At 44.4% G+C, this 17,378-nt stretch overlaps 1 protein-coding gene across 2 annotated transcripts; it reads right to left on the bottom strand.

The window, feature by feature from the left end:
• Window positions 1–235: 235 nt before the first annotated feature.
• On the bottom strand, window positions 236–14,728 carry HTATIP2 (HIV-1 Tat interactive protein 2). Of its 2 annotated transcripts, none has more exons than XM_075281220.1 (6): window positions 14,604–14,728; window positions 8,674–8,863; window positions 7,093–7,200; window positions 2,240–2,377; window positions 1,808–1,869; window positions 236–1,402 (listed from the first exon to the last, which is right to left on the bottom strand). In XM_075281220.1, exons 1-6 carry the CDS (start codon window positions 14,714–14,716, stop codon window positions 1,180–1,182), a joined length of 834 nt encoding a protein of 277 aa, XP_075137321.1. In that variant the 5' UTR covers window positions 14,717–14,728; the 3' UTR covers window positions 236–1,179. The 2 variants fall into 2 exon arrangements, with proteins under 2 accessions (XP_075137321.1, XP_075137322.1); XM_075281221.1 differs by lacking the exon at window positions 14,604–14,728 and adding an exon at window positions 11,317–11,399 and having other exon boundaries at window positions 239–1,402.
• Window positions 14,729–17,378: the final 2,650 nt, after the last annotated feature.

Raw genomic sequence — 17,378 nt, 5'->3', positions numbered from 1 at the left:
CCTTAGCAAAAACATGTCCTATCTCTACCTAAAACAGCGCCACACCTGTCCACAGGTTGTGGGTGGTATTGCACTTTTCAGTCCCATTCACTTCAGTGGTTGCAATACTAGACACAACCTGTGGACAGGTGTGGCGCTGTTTTTTTAATTAATTTATTTCTAATCTTTACTGCCCCCTTAATATACAGAGCCATGATCACAGCTTTTACAAGTTTTATTTTCTAAACAAGACAGTCATGGTAAGAAAGTTTAGAAATTTTACAATTTTTATTGAAATTATAGGTTCAGGACACAGCAGAGCGCAGACTTTTTGCACATAATATATGTATCACGTCACTTACATGTACCCGTATCACCACACAAATTATATTTCATAACAATAAAATAAAAAAACAAACCCACACCTTTCGGAAACAGCGCCACCCTTGCCCATAGAATGTGTCTGGTACTGCAGCCTCATTCACTTCTCTGCAATACCATACACAACCCATGCACAAGATTGTAGCAAACGCCATGATACCAGTGTGTGCGGAATGTAAGGCCTGGTGTTCTCTAGACACATCAATGCCATAGGATCTAGAGATAATGGGGTGAGAGGTTGTATAGAGGGCGTCCATACGTTTGACCAATGCCCGGGACTGGAGGTAGGTAATAAAGCTGTACATAGCGGCACGTAAAATCAACAGGCACCTAAAGCATATACGCTCTCTGTGTGACCCCTTTCCCAACTATCTGTATATTGCCCTGCACATTTGTATACCTGAGCAGTAAACCGTATATAATGCGTTCATGAGTATGACTTACGCTAGCACTCCACTACGACACGGACTCCCGATTGGTGCAGCATCCAGGGGTGGGACCCCCATCGATCCGACAGCGATGACCTAAAAACTGCTGGGGGTCTGGGTTAACAAAACTTTAACTCTAAACAGTGCCACTACTGACCACAGGCTGTATGTGGTATTGCAACTGAATCCAAATAATTTCAGATAAGTTGAGCTGCAATAACACACACAACCTGTGGAAAGTTGTGGCGCCGTTTCTTTCTAACCTTTATATAACAACATGAACTTCCCTTTTTATCTGACTTTCCTTATATCCTTTTGTTGCATTAATATAACATAAAACATTCGGCACCAGTTATATCCCCCTCCCCCACACTGTCTGGGCTCACCCCCACTAGCTTGACGTTTCCCAAACTTTCCCCAGTGTATGTATAGCCTTATTCTCCAGCAGGTCCACCTTCTTGTCGCTCCCCAGTATGGCATTATGTAACATGGCTTTGACCAGCGTGGGGATGGGCACCGAGTAAGAAGTAGGGAAGAGGTGAGAGACCGGAACCATCAACTTCCTGGTGAGCCATTCTAATGGACGGGATTCTTCTCGGTCAACCAAGAGAACTCTGAAATACAAGGAGATGAATTACACTTCTGCTTTGTATCTCCACCATGCTTTACACTGCAGCTGCTATGTCTATGCACAAGATCAGCAGGAAGCCAGTGCATGGAGATTTCCTACATAGAATGATCATAAACAACAAGAAAATGTCCTCAGTGATCAGGAAGCTGCCGCACACAGACAGAGGGGAGGGGCCTGCATAAGGGGAAGGAGTCAGGAAATTTGCAGAGATTAGATGTGAATGCAGTTTTTCCACTTCATTACAGTTACAGATTTTCCATCAGTTTCGATGGACATACATGTCAGCGTATGGTTATGACACTCTAGAAATGATGTTGGCGGTTAATATCGCGATTTACGAGTAACCCTTGCAACAATTACTGCGTACATAACCGTGTCATCTACTTACGCAGGTCTGAAGATGGAAAGACGGTCAAATTCAATTTCTTCTACTTCAGCTTCTACTTCCCCCTGTGAAAGCAGAGAATATAGCGTATCAGGGGTTGCCAGGAGAGGGCGCCATTATGGCGAATAGACTGTGAGGGTTATCTGAGCCTGCACGGTGACAGCACAGCCCACAGGGATGTTGTCATTCAGTGGTCCTGTCCAAGTGCTACACACACAGCTGCTGACTGACACATTGTAACAAACCCTCAGGGCCCATGTCTAAATGCAAAAAGCCCAGTTTTTAGTGGAATCTGGCTTGATCGCCCTCTGGTGACCAATACGATGTATTGCATTCAGTCCATTTGACATTATGCTGTCACGACCCCTTCATTATGGGAACGGGATTTACAAATATGGAGCCGGATTTTCTGCATAAAGAGGTGTCTGTACTGACCTTAACCCTGAGATACAGGAAGCTGCTCTCCTTGTCGGCACCTTTAGAAGACTCCAGATTGAAGTGTTGGCAGCCGCCCGCTTTCGCCAGCTGCGCTGACTTGAGAACGTAGTCGTGATCCACTCTAATGAATCCTGCCTGTAAAACACAGCGCGTAGCATTACAGGACAGTTGTGGCGTTACATCACAGTCATAACGTTACATCACCCTCAGCCCTTGATCACAGCGAATATTGGGAAACATCAGTAAACAGTTCCCATTCTCTTCCTTTCAATCTCTTGCCACATTCTTGCATTATGTGAATGGACACAATTCGAGACTAAAAACTAGAAATGTGTCGTTCACACAGCTGCATGGCTTGTTACAGTGTATCAGAGATATACTGAATAGAATGCCAGAAGTACAATTAGCACTGACACAGAGCACAGCAGTATGAATGGGTAAGGCAGGGATTAACCTGTTCATGCAGATCTTCCTAGTTCATGAACAAAATGCAACATTGCCAGAGCCGTATAGCCATGTTCCTCCAGATCTTCTTTGCTCATGGAAAGAATTCCACAACCAAAGTGAACACTGCCATTTTGCAGAGCCCTAGAACCAAACAGACCCTCCTGAGTCATGAATGTAATGTCCGATCCAAAGTGAACACTGACACCTTGCATGGCCTTATAGCCATGTTAAGCAAAGCAGTTCATTTATAGTAATGAATACATTCAGGGTTTGTGGAAAGTTGGGTACCCCTAAATGTTACCCAGCACCTAGGTATAAGATATGGCATGCATACCCATACCATTAGATGCCATATTGCCCTCAGAGGGAGAATACCATACTATATGGACCTGTAGTAACTCACTGTGCTGCTATATAGGATGGCAGTGCCATGTCCAACCCTTAAAGTGACCAATACAACCACAAAAATCAGCTGCTTTCATGTGTCAGGGCATGCTGGGAGTTGTAGTTGTTCAACCGAAGAAATGTGCTCCATGGGACACAATCGAATACATCAGGTTTTATTTGTCGGCGCATGTCCTTAAAGGGTTAAGCGCCTTGACAATTATTTGCCTGTATCACATCACGGAATTAAAGGCACAATGACGCTTGGCTTCCGCGTTCCTCTTTAAATGGCGTTTATTGTGGCAGTCGATATTGCGGCATATTACGGCAGAACAGTGGGCGCTTTGTCTCCGGTAACACCCGTGCCGGGCGCTTTGTGTCGCCATAATAGTGATGATTATTTTATTACCTTTTGAAGCGTGGGGCGATTAGATAGCGTCCGATTCTCACATTCCTATGCAGCTTTCTGGCGTGGCCGCCGCTACCCACGCTGCCTCCTGACAAATCCTCGGCCGGGCTCATGTGTCGCCCCATTAAAGCGAGCCTCTAATTTTGCCCGCCTTTCGTTCTGCGCTAAACGCCACTTAATAGAGTCCTGCCATCTTCAATTGTCTGCGGGAAATTAGAGTGACACAAATACCGTCCGCTTTCATCCCCCTTCAATCTGATTAGTCAGTCATCTACCCCCAGCTATGAGGGGCCGGCATCCCCCCCTACCCCCCCATTCATTGTCCCGGACTTACAAGTGACACATTCTCCTTGAAGATCAGGCCTGGGAGCCCCTAACCCATCATTCCACCTCAATACCCACACCTTTGTTTCTCCCCTCGCCTTGCAGAAGTTGATATATTGACGCCTGAGCCATCGGCGTCCCCTTAATCCGATACACTTTCCCAAATCCTCTGAGACCCCAAGCGGACGGTGCGTAAGCCCCCTATTATCCTGTATTTAACCTATAATTACGCCATGCAGCATTTCCATGGTAGAGAATGCAAAACAGCGCCGGGCCGCACAGACGCACATAGCCGTGACATCTGCATTCAGGGGGTGGCGAGAAGTGGGCACAAGCAACGCTATTTAAAAATATTTCCCCCAAAATTAAGGAGCCTTCCCCTTTAAGAAGGAAGAACAAGTTGTTAATAGAAGTCTGGTGGAGAGATATCCTGGGTAGTAAATGGTTAAAAGAATCTCAATGACATAAGATAAGAGAATCCAATACAGTGTCTAAAGGGGACCCAGCTTTCCACAAACCCTGATTTGACTGAAAGGGCCCTGCAATATGTCAGTGTTCACTTTAGATCTGGTATTCTCTTCATGAACTAGAAGGACCTGGATGAAAATGGCTACATGAATCTACAGGATGTCAGTAATCACTTTCTATCTAGCATTTTACTCATTAACTAGTAAACATAGCTATGGGGCATTGTAAGAGGTCGGTGATCACTTTAGATCTGGTATTCTGTTCATTAACCAGTTTTTTATATTTTTTGCACAAATCTTTGAGAATCTTTCAAGTGCCAAACTTGCTAGCTTTTTGATGTTCCAAAAGTGGTGCAGCTGCATGGTTGTGGCTCGTTACAATGTATCAGTCAGTGCAGCTGTAAGATGATATACAGGACCCCTCTCCCCCCATCCTACCCCCCAATCCCAACTCTCCCCCCCTCCCACTTGTCTTGCTTTGGCAATGCTAAATATCTATTTGGATGTGCCAATAAAGCTTGTTTGATTCTTGAACCAAGACTGGGTGCAGACACTGAATGTTTACATGTAATGGAGCGGACTTTGTACCTGTGCGCTTATAACACACCCCGATGATCACATCTCCATTATTGTGCAGATAACGGGCCATTATGTCTTATCTGGGATCAAAGTTTAACCCCAGAAGTGCCGTGGTGTAAACCTCATGTCCGGACACATCTGCTCAAGGACTTGTAAGATTTATCATGTTAGGTGTCCTGGTTACAAATAACTGTATGTCAAAGCTGGGTGGGCGTCTCTGGAGGCAAAATATGTCACTTTCCCCATCACATTAAGGGTAAGTTCACACGGGGTATTTTGGACTGGAACCTGAGGCAGAGGCTGCCTCAGGTTCAGATCCAAAATACAGGTAGCTGCGACTGAAAGCCGATGCACTGCACCAGCATCCAGTCACGCACGCTGCTCCGCTGTAGGTTGTTGCTGTCAGCTTGAAAAATCGGACGTCTTTGCGAACGGACACTTAAGGACAGACATGGACTGTAAAAGAACGCACATGATGTCCCATTAAATCAATGCAAAATGTAACAGACTCCGCTGGTGTCTGATGCTAATGTCCACACAAGATTTTGTGCGGACATTACCATCGGACAATAGCTGTTGGACACCGACACTAGTGTGAACGTTCCCTAATGCTCATATAATACTGCCAAGTGCTGAGAATATAATGGTGCTAGATAGCATCAACTTAATATTGCAACATAATAAGCACAGTGTTCAAAAAACACTGCCATACCGTAAACACAGTGCTCATGTAATACTGCCATATCGTAAACAGAGTGGTTATGTAATACTGCCATACAATAACCAGTGCCAACATAAAACTCCCATACTGTACATAATGCCCACATAATAATCACAGTGCCCATTTAATACTCCCATACCATACATAGTGCCCACGTAATAATGATATACAATAAACACATTTCTTACATAATATCGCCTTATCATACTTGCAGGCCCATACAATACTACCATACCATACATACAGTGCTCACATAATGCTGCCATACAGCCTTTGTATGTTATGTACGGTAATTATACAGAAGGGAGCAGAACTGTATTTTATATTCATTGATAGCAAGAAACTTTTAGATTCCGATCGAAAAACCGGGTAGCCGCGACTGAAAGCCAGTGCACTGCACCAGCCGCGCACTCTGCTCCGGATTAGGCCCAATGAATGGGCCTAGTCCGGAGGAGGGAGTGTCTTCAGGCCGAATCGCAAGGCGACTCCGCCTGAAGAATGAGCATGTCACTTCTTTTTTCCGGGAGTCGGAACAAACGGGTCCCGGAAAAAAGAACTGAGCGGCTCCCATTGATTTCAATGGGAGCCGTCTTTTTGGTCGGGATTTTGAGGCGGATACAGCCTCAAAGTCCTGATCAAAAGCCTCGTGTGAACTTACCCTTAAAAAAAGAAAAAAAAATAGTAAAAAACTGATACAGCGTACACTGGAAAAAACCATTAAAGATATGTTCACACACAGTTTTTTTGCAGGCTGATTTTGAGGTGAAATCAGCCTCGAAAAAATACCTCCCATTCATTTAAATGGGAGTCCGTAGCAGTGTTTTTCCACAACTGTTTTGGAAACTGCAGCATGCCCGCTGTGTGTATCTTCCCGCAATGTGTGGATGGAATTCGCTACGTGGGGGCCCAGCCTTAAATATAATTTTTGGCCCTTTTGCATCTGACTTTGCTAAAGGGGTCTCTTGGTTGGCACAGCTGGTAACTGGTATCCTCACACTGCGGTATTACCCTCCCATAACATACATTACAATATTATATGGTAGCCTCAGTGTGTTCAGCTGATCCAAATTATTCACCTTTCCCTTAAGTTGCTTTTATCCCCCTCTCAGGTCACATTTTGTATCTCGCACATTCAGGTTGGTCACATTACAATAAAGGCGATAATTGGCCGACAGACCAGTCACCACCTCCGCCTCATGGTGTCTATGGTCAGCTCTAGATTAGGTATGCACATACTCTCAGATTAAGAGAACATTCTGGATTATAATTAGAGATGAGCGAACACTGTTCGGAACAGCACGCTCACAGCACGCTCCCATAGAAATGAATGGAAGCGGCCGGCACCTGGGGGATTAAGCAGCCGGCCGCCGGCAAAGTCTGCGTGCCAGGTGCTTCCATTCATTTCTATGGGAGCGTGCTGTTCGGATCGGCTGATCCGAACAGTGTTCGCTCATGTCTAATTATAATGAGATTCAGGACTGATCCTCCTCGATCACTGCGCCTGACCCGCCCTACTCACCTCTCCAGATTTTGCTTTGGTGGTTCCAAGGCAGCAGAATCCCACATCATGTCCTTGAAAGGCGGACGAATACTCATCTAACTTCTCAAAATCCACCACCTCCTGCTTCTAAAGAGATCCGAGAGAGAGAAAGAGGTGAGGGCAGACCCACAGCAAGTAACATTGGTATACGTATATACACTGGTATACAAATATACACATACACTGGTAAGGCTTGAGGGTTACTTCCATTTATGGCCAACAAAACATACAGCATAAAAAAATGTTGCAATATGTACAAGTCACAGCCTCCCACAAGATCAACATAATCCTCTCCTAAAATACTCTGTGCTGCTGGAGGCTATAGCTTCTGATATGCAACTCTGACCACCATTAGCACAAGATCAGCACTCCTGAAATATTCTGTGCTGCTGCTGGGGGACTCTGCTCTTTCTACTATGCAACAGTCTGCCTGTGTCTTCCAATAAAGTCAGTTCATTCCTCTCCTGAAATACTCTGTACTGCTGGGGATCCTGATCTGTCCACTATGTAACTCTCTATGATGTCCCATTTGTCCGCGTTCCCCCTCCTGATCACACAACCCTGCACCAGCCCTGTACTAGACTGCTCGCTGCCTCTCACAATCACCTCCTTTAATACTCTGTGCTGCTGGGAGACCCCTCTCCCAATTTGTAACTCTTTGCCTATTTGCCTCTATTATCCTCCAAACAGCATAAAACGTCACACGCAAATGGACAGGTGACTTTCCCTTCAAAAAGATCACTATATTCCTCTTCTTAAATACTCTGTGCTGCTGGGAGTCCTTATTACTTTCATCTGTATAAGGCAACTTGGTGCCTACTTGACTCTTCTAGTATCAGGACACTGCACCGGTCTCGTCACTTTTCCCCCTCAGGTCACTCTTCTCCTGAAATACTCTGTGCTACTGAGGGGAGCCTGCTCCTTCCACCATTTAACTTTCTACCTCCTTGGCTCTATTCTTCCCCTGACACCTTATTAACAAGTGGACAGGTCAGCATACTCCTCTCCTGAAATACTATGTGCTGCTGGGACACCCTACTATTTTCCTTATATAACTTTTTCCTTGTCTTTATTACCCTCTTAACGTCATGGCACCTTACACATATGTGAAAAAGTCACATTCTCCCTAGAAGATCAGAACACACTTCTCCTGAAATACTCTGTGCTGCTGGATGGAGGGAAACCGGTTTCTTCCACTATATAACTTTCTACCTACTTGTCTCTATTCTCTTCCTGACACCTTACATAGCAGTGGACAGGTCACTTTCCCCCACAAGATCAGAACACACTTCTCCTGAAATACTCTGTGCTACTGTGTGTGAGCTGGGGCAGCCTAGTTGGGGAACCTGCTCCTTCTGCTATATACCTTTCTACCTACTTGTCTCTTTCCTCCTCCTGACACCTTATATAGCAGTGGACAGGATACTTTCCCCCCACAAGATCATCACACTCTTCTCCCACAGGTTTCCCATGTTCTGATTGGCTGCAGTGTGTTCTGTCCCCGCCCCTATGTATTATTATACAACATATGGTAACACACTATACAATACAATCACCCACCACATCCTTATAAGCCTCATCCTCGAACTTTAGCTCCCGTCGCCCGATCAGGGTGACTTTACTGTACAGCTGAGTCTGCAAAATCTCCTTGAGAAGTTCTTTCCCTGTTTCTCCAGACGCCCCAAGGATGAAACAGGATTTGTTCATCTGCTTGTAATCTTCTCGCAGCGTCTTCAGGTCTTTCGCCATCCTGTGCTCAGCAAGGAAATAATAAACCATTAGGATTCTTCTAAATAAACTGAGGCCCCAGCGGGAATAGTGGGCGCGATGTTCTGCTGCTATAGAAACAAAGGACAGACTAATGGAAAAACAACACAACTCTGCGGCTGGTGTCCGATAATGGAGGCGCTGCCATTTACAGGATCCAGGAAGCGCTTAAGGGATGGGGGAGTGGGATATGCCATAAATACGTGAGGTGGGAGTATCCCTTTAAATGCTTCTGTTTTGCCAATTAAATCTCTTTAATAGGGTGATATATCAAAATGCAGACTGTAGATCAATGGAAAATAATCTAAATTTTTATATACTAAGTGATCCATCTATCTATATGTTGTACACTGTTGCTTTAAGACCTTGGTCACATTGGGGATCATACTGTATCAGTTTGACACCACACAAGCCCCACATGTGAGACTAGGTTATATGGGAGTTATTATATCTGTTGCTTATATTGTGTTAGGACGTGCTGTGTCATGTCGTGCCCAACCCTGGCTACAGGTATTTCCATACTTGTTGTAATATTCACACCTGACACTAGGTGTCGCTGTAAGATAATATAGAAGGTGGATGTATAGAGGGTGGGGACTCCTATTTATCCACAGCCCGACTCCTTCATATATGGCCATGATCAATTAGTGATTCCTATGATAGTAAATATGTGTGACCCTCACCCCTGAGCCGGACTGATCTCTAGTAACCACCAAGCACATCGCCTCTTGTAAGATCTTTGTAACCACCAAGTCTGTTGCCTCTAGACAAGGTGCACTACTTTATTTTCCTTTCTAGTGCCCTTTACATGACACGCTCAATGACAATAATCCAGGTAAGGACTGACGCCCCCTACAGGGCCACCTTTACACACCACCGCTATACATTGTGATATCTACTGTATATTAAATTGTAATGAATATGTACACTTGCTAAACAGAAAGGGCCTTAATTAAAGATCTCCTATCATTTCTATATGCACCTCCTATACAGACCTATAGGTCTTTATGGTTACAGACACACTCTGTGTAGTCTGATCCTGCAGTCTCCTCTTCATTGTATCTTACAGACTGTGGAAGAAGATACATGACTGCAGCGTCAGACTACACAGAGTTTGCAGTCTGTAACCAGGGAGACACATAGCTCTGCACACAAGCTGTATACACTTTACGATAAGAATTTTTTTAATCAACACTGTTTATCTTTGTTGCTTCACTGTTTATTGTAGAGGTATTGGATCAATAAAAATAATCGCTTGCAAAAGTACACACGCCCTTTCAGAAATTTTCTAACGCTGGGTTCACACTAGCGCCCGGACTCCGTTCTGAGCTTTCCGTCTTATGCTCCGCCGCGAAACCATTTTTTTAAACCAGACAGAGAGTACTGCATGTCTGACTCTGTGTCAGGTTTAAAAAAAAAAACAGTTTCGTGGCGGAGAGCATAAAACACTCACTGACGCTCACGGCCGGACACCTTTCAAACCCATTCAAATGAATGGGTATGAAAGAGTCCTGCAGCTGTCTCCTGCTCTGTTTTGTGCAGGAAACGGAAACCTGCAGAACGGAGACCGGGCGCAGGTGTGAACGAGCCCTAAGTGGTAGAATATATAAGTAGAACTTAAAGGGATTCTACCATTAAAATAGAATTTTTTCTCGTTGATACTTAGGAATAGCCTTAAGAAAGGCTAGAGGGATATATTAATGCTGTCAGATACTGTACACGGCGCAGGCAGGACGTGCCCTCAGGTCAGGACATGGACTGTTCTACAGACGTCTTGTTCTTGACGTTTATAAGGAGGAAACTGCGGATCACTGTTCAATATCAAATCCGTTTATTTCATGTCTATATTTTGCCAATACCAAAGAAGTGACATCATCAAACACAGCGTACGGATTATACTAAGATTATACATAGGTTATGGGCCGAACTATATCTCCGAACCTTGGGGTCCCTGCCTCCAGGACCAGCTACGTCCAAATTCTGTATTTTGCCAATGCACCTAAAATACCAATGATGCAACTTTGCAAACAGTTTTGATTAGAAATCTCCTACTATTTTGTACATACAGCCATCTGATCCTCTAACTCAGGGGTAGGGAACCTTCGGCTCTCCAGCTGCTGTGAAACTACAACTCCCAGCATGCTCCATTCACTTCCAGGAGAGTTCTAAGAACAGCAGAGTAAGTATGCATGGTGGGAGTTGTAGTTTTGCAACAGCTGGTGAGCCGAAGGTTCCCTACCCCTGCTTTAACCTGCACATAAGGGAATATACTGATACAGAGGATTCTATAAATGGTTCCTGTTTCCTGCTACACGGTAGCCACAGATCTGCGGTAATAATTCCAGATCTGAAACCCCTCTCCCATGAAAACTATAAACATAGGGGTCAAGAAGAAGTTTCATGGGGAAGGGTGTGATCCCTGACAACACTACTGACCTGAGAAAACTTCTGACAGCCGCCAGAATGACTCTGCAAATCCAGTCCTGCCCGAAAAGGAAGCAGTGTGTACAGTTGTGTAAGGATACAATGTACACAGTACACAAGTAACACCCACCGCAACCAGCACGTGTGTGTGACCTCCTCCTTATAAGTAAAGCGAAGGGTGTTTATCAGGCCGAATCCTGCTGTACGTGGTGGGAAGTGACTTGCAGCGCCTCCCCTTTCCCATTACCAAATTGCATATGGAATTGTGAGGTGGGGCAGGGCTACATGGCGAATCTGGCCGCAACGAAGGATTGTATCTTCATCATGCAAAGTTGTAGCTAGACTGGGGTTACACGCTGCAAACATATTCCAGGCCATAATTGCAATATGCAAATCTTAGTCTGAAAACGTCCCTATTGTAAGCCCACTTAGACTCGCCAAATATTTCTATGATCCCATTGTTTCTAAGGATATTTGGCCAATTTCAACAAAGGAGAATATTTACAGTAAACCTATTGTTCATTCAGTGGATATGAACTGTGCTCTTCTCTTATGCAGTGCAGGATTTGAGCTTGTCAGCGATGTCACCAGACTCCTCCATATACGTGCAGGCTTTGCTCAGTCAAGGGATGCATGTCTATGGAATTGTGAGAGGAAGATACTGTGGTCAGATACCTCTAGTAGTGTGAAGAAAAGGATTGGGCTACTGAAAGGCACTGGTGCAATATTTATTGTCAGAGGAGTGTCAGGGGGACCCCCTAGATGGGCAGCCAAATGGGGGAGAATTTGTGCCAATACATACTCAATGTGTATGACCGGATTTATTGTGGATTGTTAGATGTATCTCATAGCTTATGATGAGCGCTTTCTGCCTCTATCTATCTATCTATCTATCTATCTATCTATCTATCTATCTATCTATCTATCTACCGATCTACCTCTTCTGTCTAGAGACCTCCAGATGAGTAAATTTTGGGGGTCCACGTAACCCCTACATGGAAATATTGGGCTACCGTCACATGACCAAGTTTTACCCATGTGAGCTGGATTTACAGGCTACACCTTATGCTCTTAGCAGTATAGATATCTATGATATTAGAAGTCCCAGTGTCCCAGTGACCTACTGCCGTACTATAATCACTATGGGGTAGTATTTCCTATAGTCTTCTGGCAGACTATTCAGGCGGCTAAATCCAGATCACACATGGATATGGACAGTCCTGTGAATGTAGATGAACCTGTTCAGTTTCAAGCCTAATGTGCATTTCGCAACACTGCACACAGAAGTTGTATCGTACACAGCACTACCACATATAGAACAGAAATCCAGGCATACCACGCACATATACAGATAGATAGATAGATAGATAGATAGATAGATAGATAGATAGATATTGGCAGGAGAGCATTGACAGCAGGGTAAACCAATCTATTACAGATAGACAGAACAAGCAGAGCCCACCAGAGGATTGCCCTGTCTGCTGGTACACTATGCCAGTCTGATGTTGTACCTCGTATCTATCACACATGGAATATAGACCACATTTTGCATTTGTTTGAACTACAGGAGTGCTGCCTGTATCTGTCTTGCATCCACAATATCTTCAAATACCTGACATTAGGTGGATCAATGGCTCAATGCAGGATGCAGACAGGTCCACATAGTATATTATAGAGGCTGCCCAGGTAGAAATGACAGATAACACATGTAGAGTTGAGCGAACACTGTTCGGATCAGCCGTTCCGAACAGCACGCTCCCATAGAAATGAATGGAAGCACCTGGCACGTACACTTTGCCGGCAGCCGGTCGCCGTGCCAGGTGCTTCCATTCATTTCTATGGGAGCGTGCTGTTCGGAACGGCTGATCCGAACAGTGTTCGCTCATCTCTAAACACATGTACTTACAACTTACCATCCATGAAGGTGATGCAGACATTACAAATGCACCCATGTAAGGATTTTATAAGGTGCTGGTCACATGACAATGGAGGGTGCACAGCCCTGCCTTACAGACTATTAGTGATGTCCATACTATTAGATCAGACAGGCTACCCAGCAGCCTAAGCCTGGTCACAAATAAGGCCCTGTACACACTGTGATGAGACGTGACCCCACAATGACAAGGAGATCAATGCAGTGGAGTATTCATTTATAATGGCCACACAGTGAACCGCGGTATATTTGTGCTGCTGATAAAAGGACTATAACACTGACAACCTATCCGTGTCTGACACCTCTATTGATCAGTTGGGGCGACCAATGCTTCCTCTCCTCAGACCAGTGAGGTCACATTCATCAGTCACACAGTATAGCGGCAGCTCAGACCCATTCATATGAACTGCAATACCAAGCACAGCCACTATACAATGTGCAGCGCTGTTTGGCGGACTGTTTTTTAATCCTTGTAAATATTTATCTTGTTCCCTGTGTTGCATCCAATCACATTTCATCGCAGCTCAGCCTCATTCATTTCTATAGAGCTGAGCTGTAATACTAGATACCACTAGTGGTGGCGCTGTTTTTGGAAGACACTGTCCATGGTTTTCTACTCCTGGACAAGCTCCTTACAAATTGACACCATCGCTGTTGAATGCCGTGAGAAGAGTAAACCGAGGTTGTGGCAAAATGTGCATTGGCATTGATAGGGTTAATGCTTTGGTCCCTGTTTAATGTGTATAGGCGTGCCCATTTCACTGTGGTGCTGAGAGGGTTAATATATATGGCAGCAGTGTGTGGGGTGCTGAGAGGGTTAATATACATGGCAGCAGTGTGTGAGGTGCTGAGAGGGTTAATAATGGCAGCAGTGTGAGGTGATGAGAGGGTTAATAATGGCAGCAGTGTGTGAGGTGATGAGAGGGTTAATATACATGGCAGCAGTGTGAGGTAATGAGAGGGTTAATAATGGCAGCAGTGTGTGGTGCTGAGAGGGTTAATATACATGCCAGCAGTGTGTGTGGTGATGAGAGAGTTAATATACATGGCAGCAGTGTGTGAGGTGCTGAGAGGGTTAATAATGGCAGCAGTGTGAGGTGATGAGAGGGTTAATAATGGCAGCAGTGTGTGAGGTGATGAGAGGGTTAATATACATGGCAGCAGTGTGAGGTAATGAGAGGGTTAATAATGGCAGCAGTGTGTGGTGCTGAGAGGGTTAATATACATGGCAGCAGTGTGAGGTGATGAGAGGGTTAATACACATGGCAGCAGTGTGTGAGGTGATGAGAGGGTTAATATACATGGCAGCAATGTGTGAGGTGATGATGAGGTGTGCTGCCTGTATACATGGCGAGGTTCTTGTCACCTGCTCAGTTGGGCCTCGTCTTCCAGCTGATCCTGGAATATGTTAATGGCCAATGCGATGAAGAGGAAATGTCCGGCAGCCCAGCAGAAGAATCCAGTCCTTGAGCCCGGCATTGAGACGGCTTCTTCTTCCTCTCTTGAAAGAACACTGCGCATGCTCAGTGTCTGTTATTGTATAGCTTGTGAGGTAAATCCTGACCCCGTAAGGTGAGAGGCGCAGCCTGGGTATATACTGTATACTGGAGAGTACTGTACAGCCTGGGTATATACTGGAGAGTACTGTACAGCCTGGATATATACTGTATACTGGAGAGTACTGTACAGCCTGGATATATACTGTATACTGGAGAGTACTGTACAGCCTGGGTATATACTGTATACTGGAGAGTACTGTACAGCCTGGGTATATACTGTATACTGGAGAGTACTGTACAGCCTCGGTATATACTGTATACTGGAGAGTACTGTACAGCCTGGGTATATACTGTATACTGCAGAGTACTGTACAGCCTGGATATATACTGGAGAGTACTGTACAGCCTGGGTATATACTGTATACTGGAGAGTACTGTACAGCCTGGGTATATACTGGAGAGTACTGTACAGCCTGGATATATACTGTATACTGGAGAGTACTGTACAGCCTGGATATATACTGTATACTGGAGAGTACTGTACAGCCTGGGTATATACTGTATACTGGAGAGTACTGTACAGCCTGGGTATATACTGTATACTGGAGAGTACTGTACAGCCTGGATATATACTGTATACTGGAGAGTACTGTACAGCCTGGATATATACTGTATACTGGAGAGTACTGTACAGCCTGGGTATATACTGTATACTGGAGAGTACTGTACAGCCTGGGTATATACTGTATACTGGAGAGTACTGTACAGCCTGGGTATATACTGTATACTGGAGAGTACTGTACAGCCTGGATATATACTGTATACTGGAGAGTACTGTACAGCCTGGATATATACTGTATACTGGAGAGTACTGTACAGCCTGGATATATACTGTATACTGGAGAGTACTGTACAGCCTGGATATATACTGTATACTGGAGAGTACTGTACAGCCTGGATATATACTGTATACTGGAGAGTACTGTACAGCCTGGATATATACTGTATACTGGAGAGTACTGTACAGCCTGGATATATACTGTATACTGGAGAGTACTGTACAGCCTGGATATATACTGTATACTGGAGAGTACTGTACAGCCTGGATATATACTGTATACTGGAGAGTACTGTACAGCCTGGATATATACTGTATACTGGAGAGTACTGTACAGCCTGGATATATACTGTATACTGGAGAGTACTGTACAGCCTGGATATATACTGTATACTGGAGAGTACTGTACAGCCTGGGTATATACTGTATACTGGAGAGTACTGTACAGCCTGGGTATATACTGTATACTGGAGAGTACTGTACAGCCTGGGTATATACTGTATACTGGAGAGTACTGTACAGCCTGGATATATACTGTATACTGGAGAGTACTGTACAGCCTGGATATATACTGTATACTGGAGAGTACTGTACAGCCTGGATATATACTGTATACTGGAGAGTACTGTACAGCCTGGATATATACTGTATACTGGAGAGTACTGTACAGCCTGGATATATACTGTATACTGGAGAGTACTGTACAGCCTGGATATATACTGTATACTGGAGAGTACTGTACAGCCTGGATATATACTGTATACTGGAGAGTACTGTACAGCCTGGATATATACTGTATACTGGAGAGTACTGTACAGCCTGGATATATACTGTATACTGGAGAGTACTGTACAGCCTGGATATATACTGTATACTGGAGAGTACTGTACAGCCTGGATATATACTGTATACTGGAGAGTACTGTACAGCCTGGATATATACTGTATACTGGAGAGTACTGTACAGCCTGGATATATACTGTATACTGTGCTTATTATCCCTGTACTGTGACATCACTGTGTGTATTATCCTGTACTGTGACATCACTGTGTGTATTATCTCTGTACTGTGACATCACTGTGTGTATTATCTCTGTACTGTGACATCACTGTGTGTATTATCCCTGTACTGTGACATCACTGTGTGTATTATCTCTGTACTGTGACATCACTGTGTGTATTATCTCTGTACTGTGACATCACTGTGTGTATTATCTCTGTACTGTGACATCACTGTGTGTATTATCCTGTACTGTGACATCACTGTGTGTATTATCCCTGTACTGTGACATCACTGTGTGTATTATCTCTGTACTGTGACATCACTGTGTGTATTATCTCTGTACTGTGACATCACTGTGTGTATTATCTCTGTACTGTGACATCACTGTGTGTATTATCCCTGTACTGTGACATCACTGTGTGTATTACCCCTGTACTGTGACATCACTGTGTGTATTATCCTGTACTGTGACATCACTGTGTGTATTATCCTGTACTGTGACATCACTGTGTGTATTATCCCTGTACTGTGACATCACTGTGTGTATTATCTCTGTACTGTGACATCACTGTGTGTATTATCCCTGTACTGTGACATCACTGTGTGCATTATCCCTGTACTGTGACATCACTGTGTGTATTATCCCTGTACTGTGACATCACTGTGTGCATTATCCTGTACTGTGACATCACTGTGTGTATTATCCCTGTACTGTGACATCACTGTGTGTATTATCCCTGTACTGTGACATCACTGTGTGTATTATCCCTGGGAAGAATATGCAAATCTGTCTCCCAAGGTG

The sequence above is a fragment of the Leptodactylus fuscus genome, chromosome 7 (assembly GCF_031893055.1).
Source record: "Leptodactylus fuscus isolate aLepFus1 chromosome 7, aLepFus1.hap2, whole genome shotgun sequence".
Lineage (NCBI taxonomy): Eukaryota > Metazoa > Chordata > Amphibia > Anura > Leptodactylidae > Leptodactylus > Leptodactylus fuscus.
Note: the sequence above shows the minus strand (reverse complement) of the source record. Positions and strands in the feature narration are given on the sequence as shown.

What these genes read in the sequence shown, in the direction of transcription:
- HTATIP2 (XM_075281220.1), bottom strand. Translation starts at nt 14,716, where the DNA reads ATGCCGGGCTCAAGGACTGGATTCTTCTGCTGGGCTGCCGGACATTTC. An exon ending in CCAAAGCAAAATCTGGAGAG is followed by an intron (nt 2,378 to 7,092) that starts GTGAGTAGGGCG and finishes TGTGTTTTACAG; the next exon opens with GCAGGATTCATTAGAGTGGA. An exon ending in TCCTGTATCTCAGGGTTAAG is followed by an intron (nt 1,870 to 2,239) that starts GTCAGTACAGAC and finishes CTGCTTTCACAG; the next exon opens with GGGGAAGTAGAAGCTGAAGT.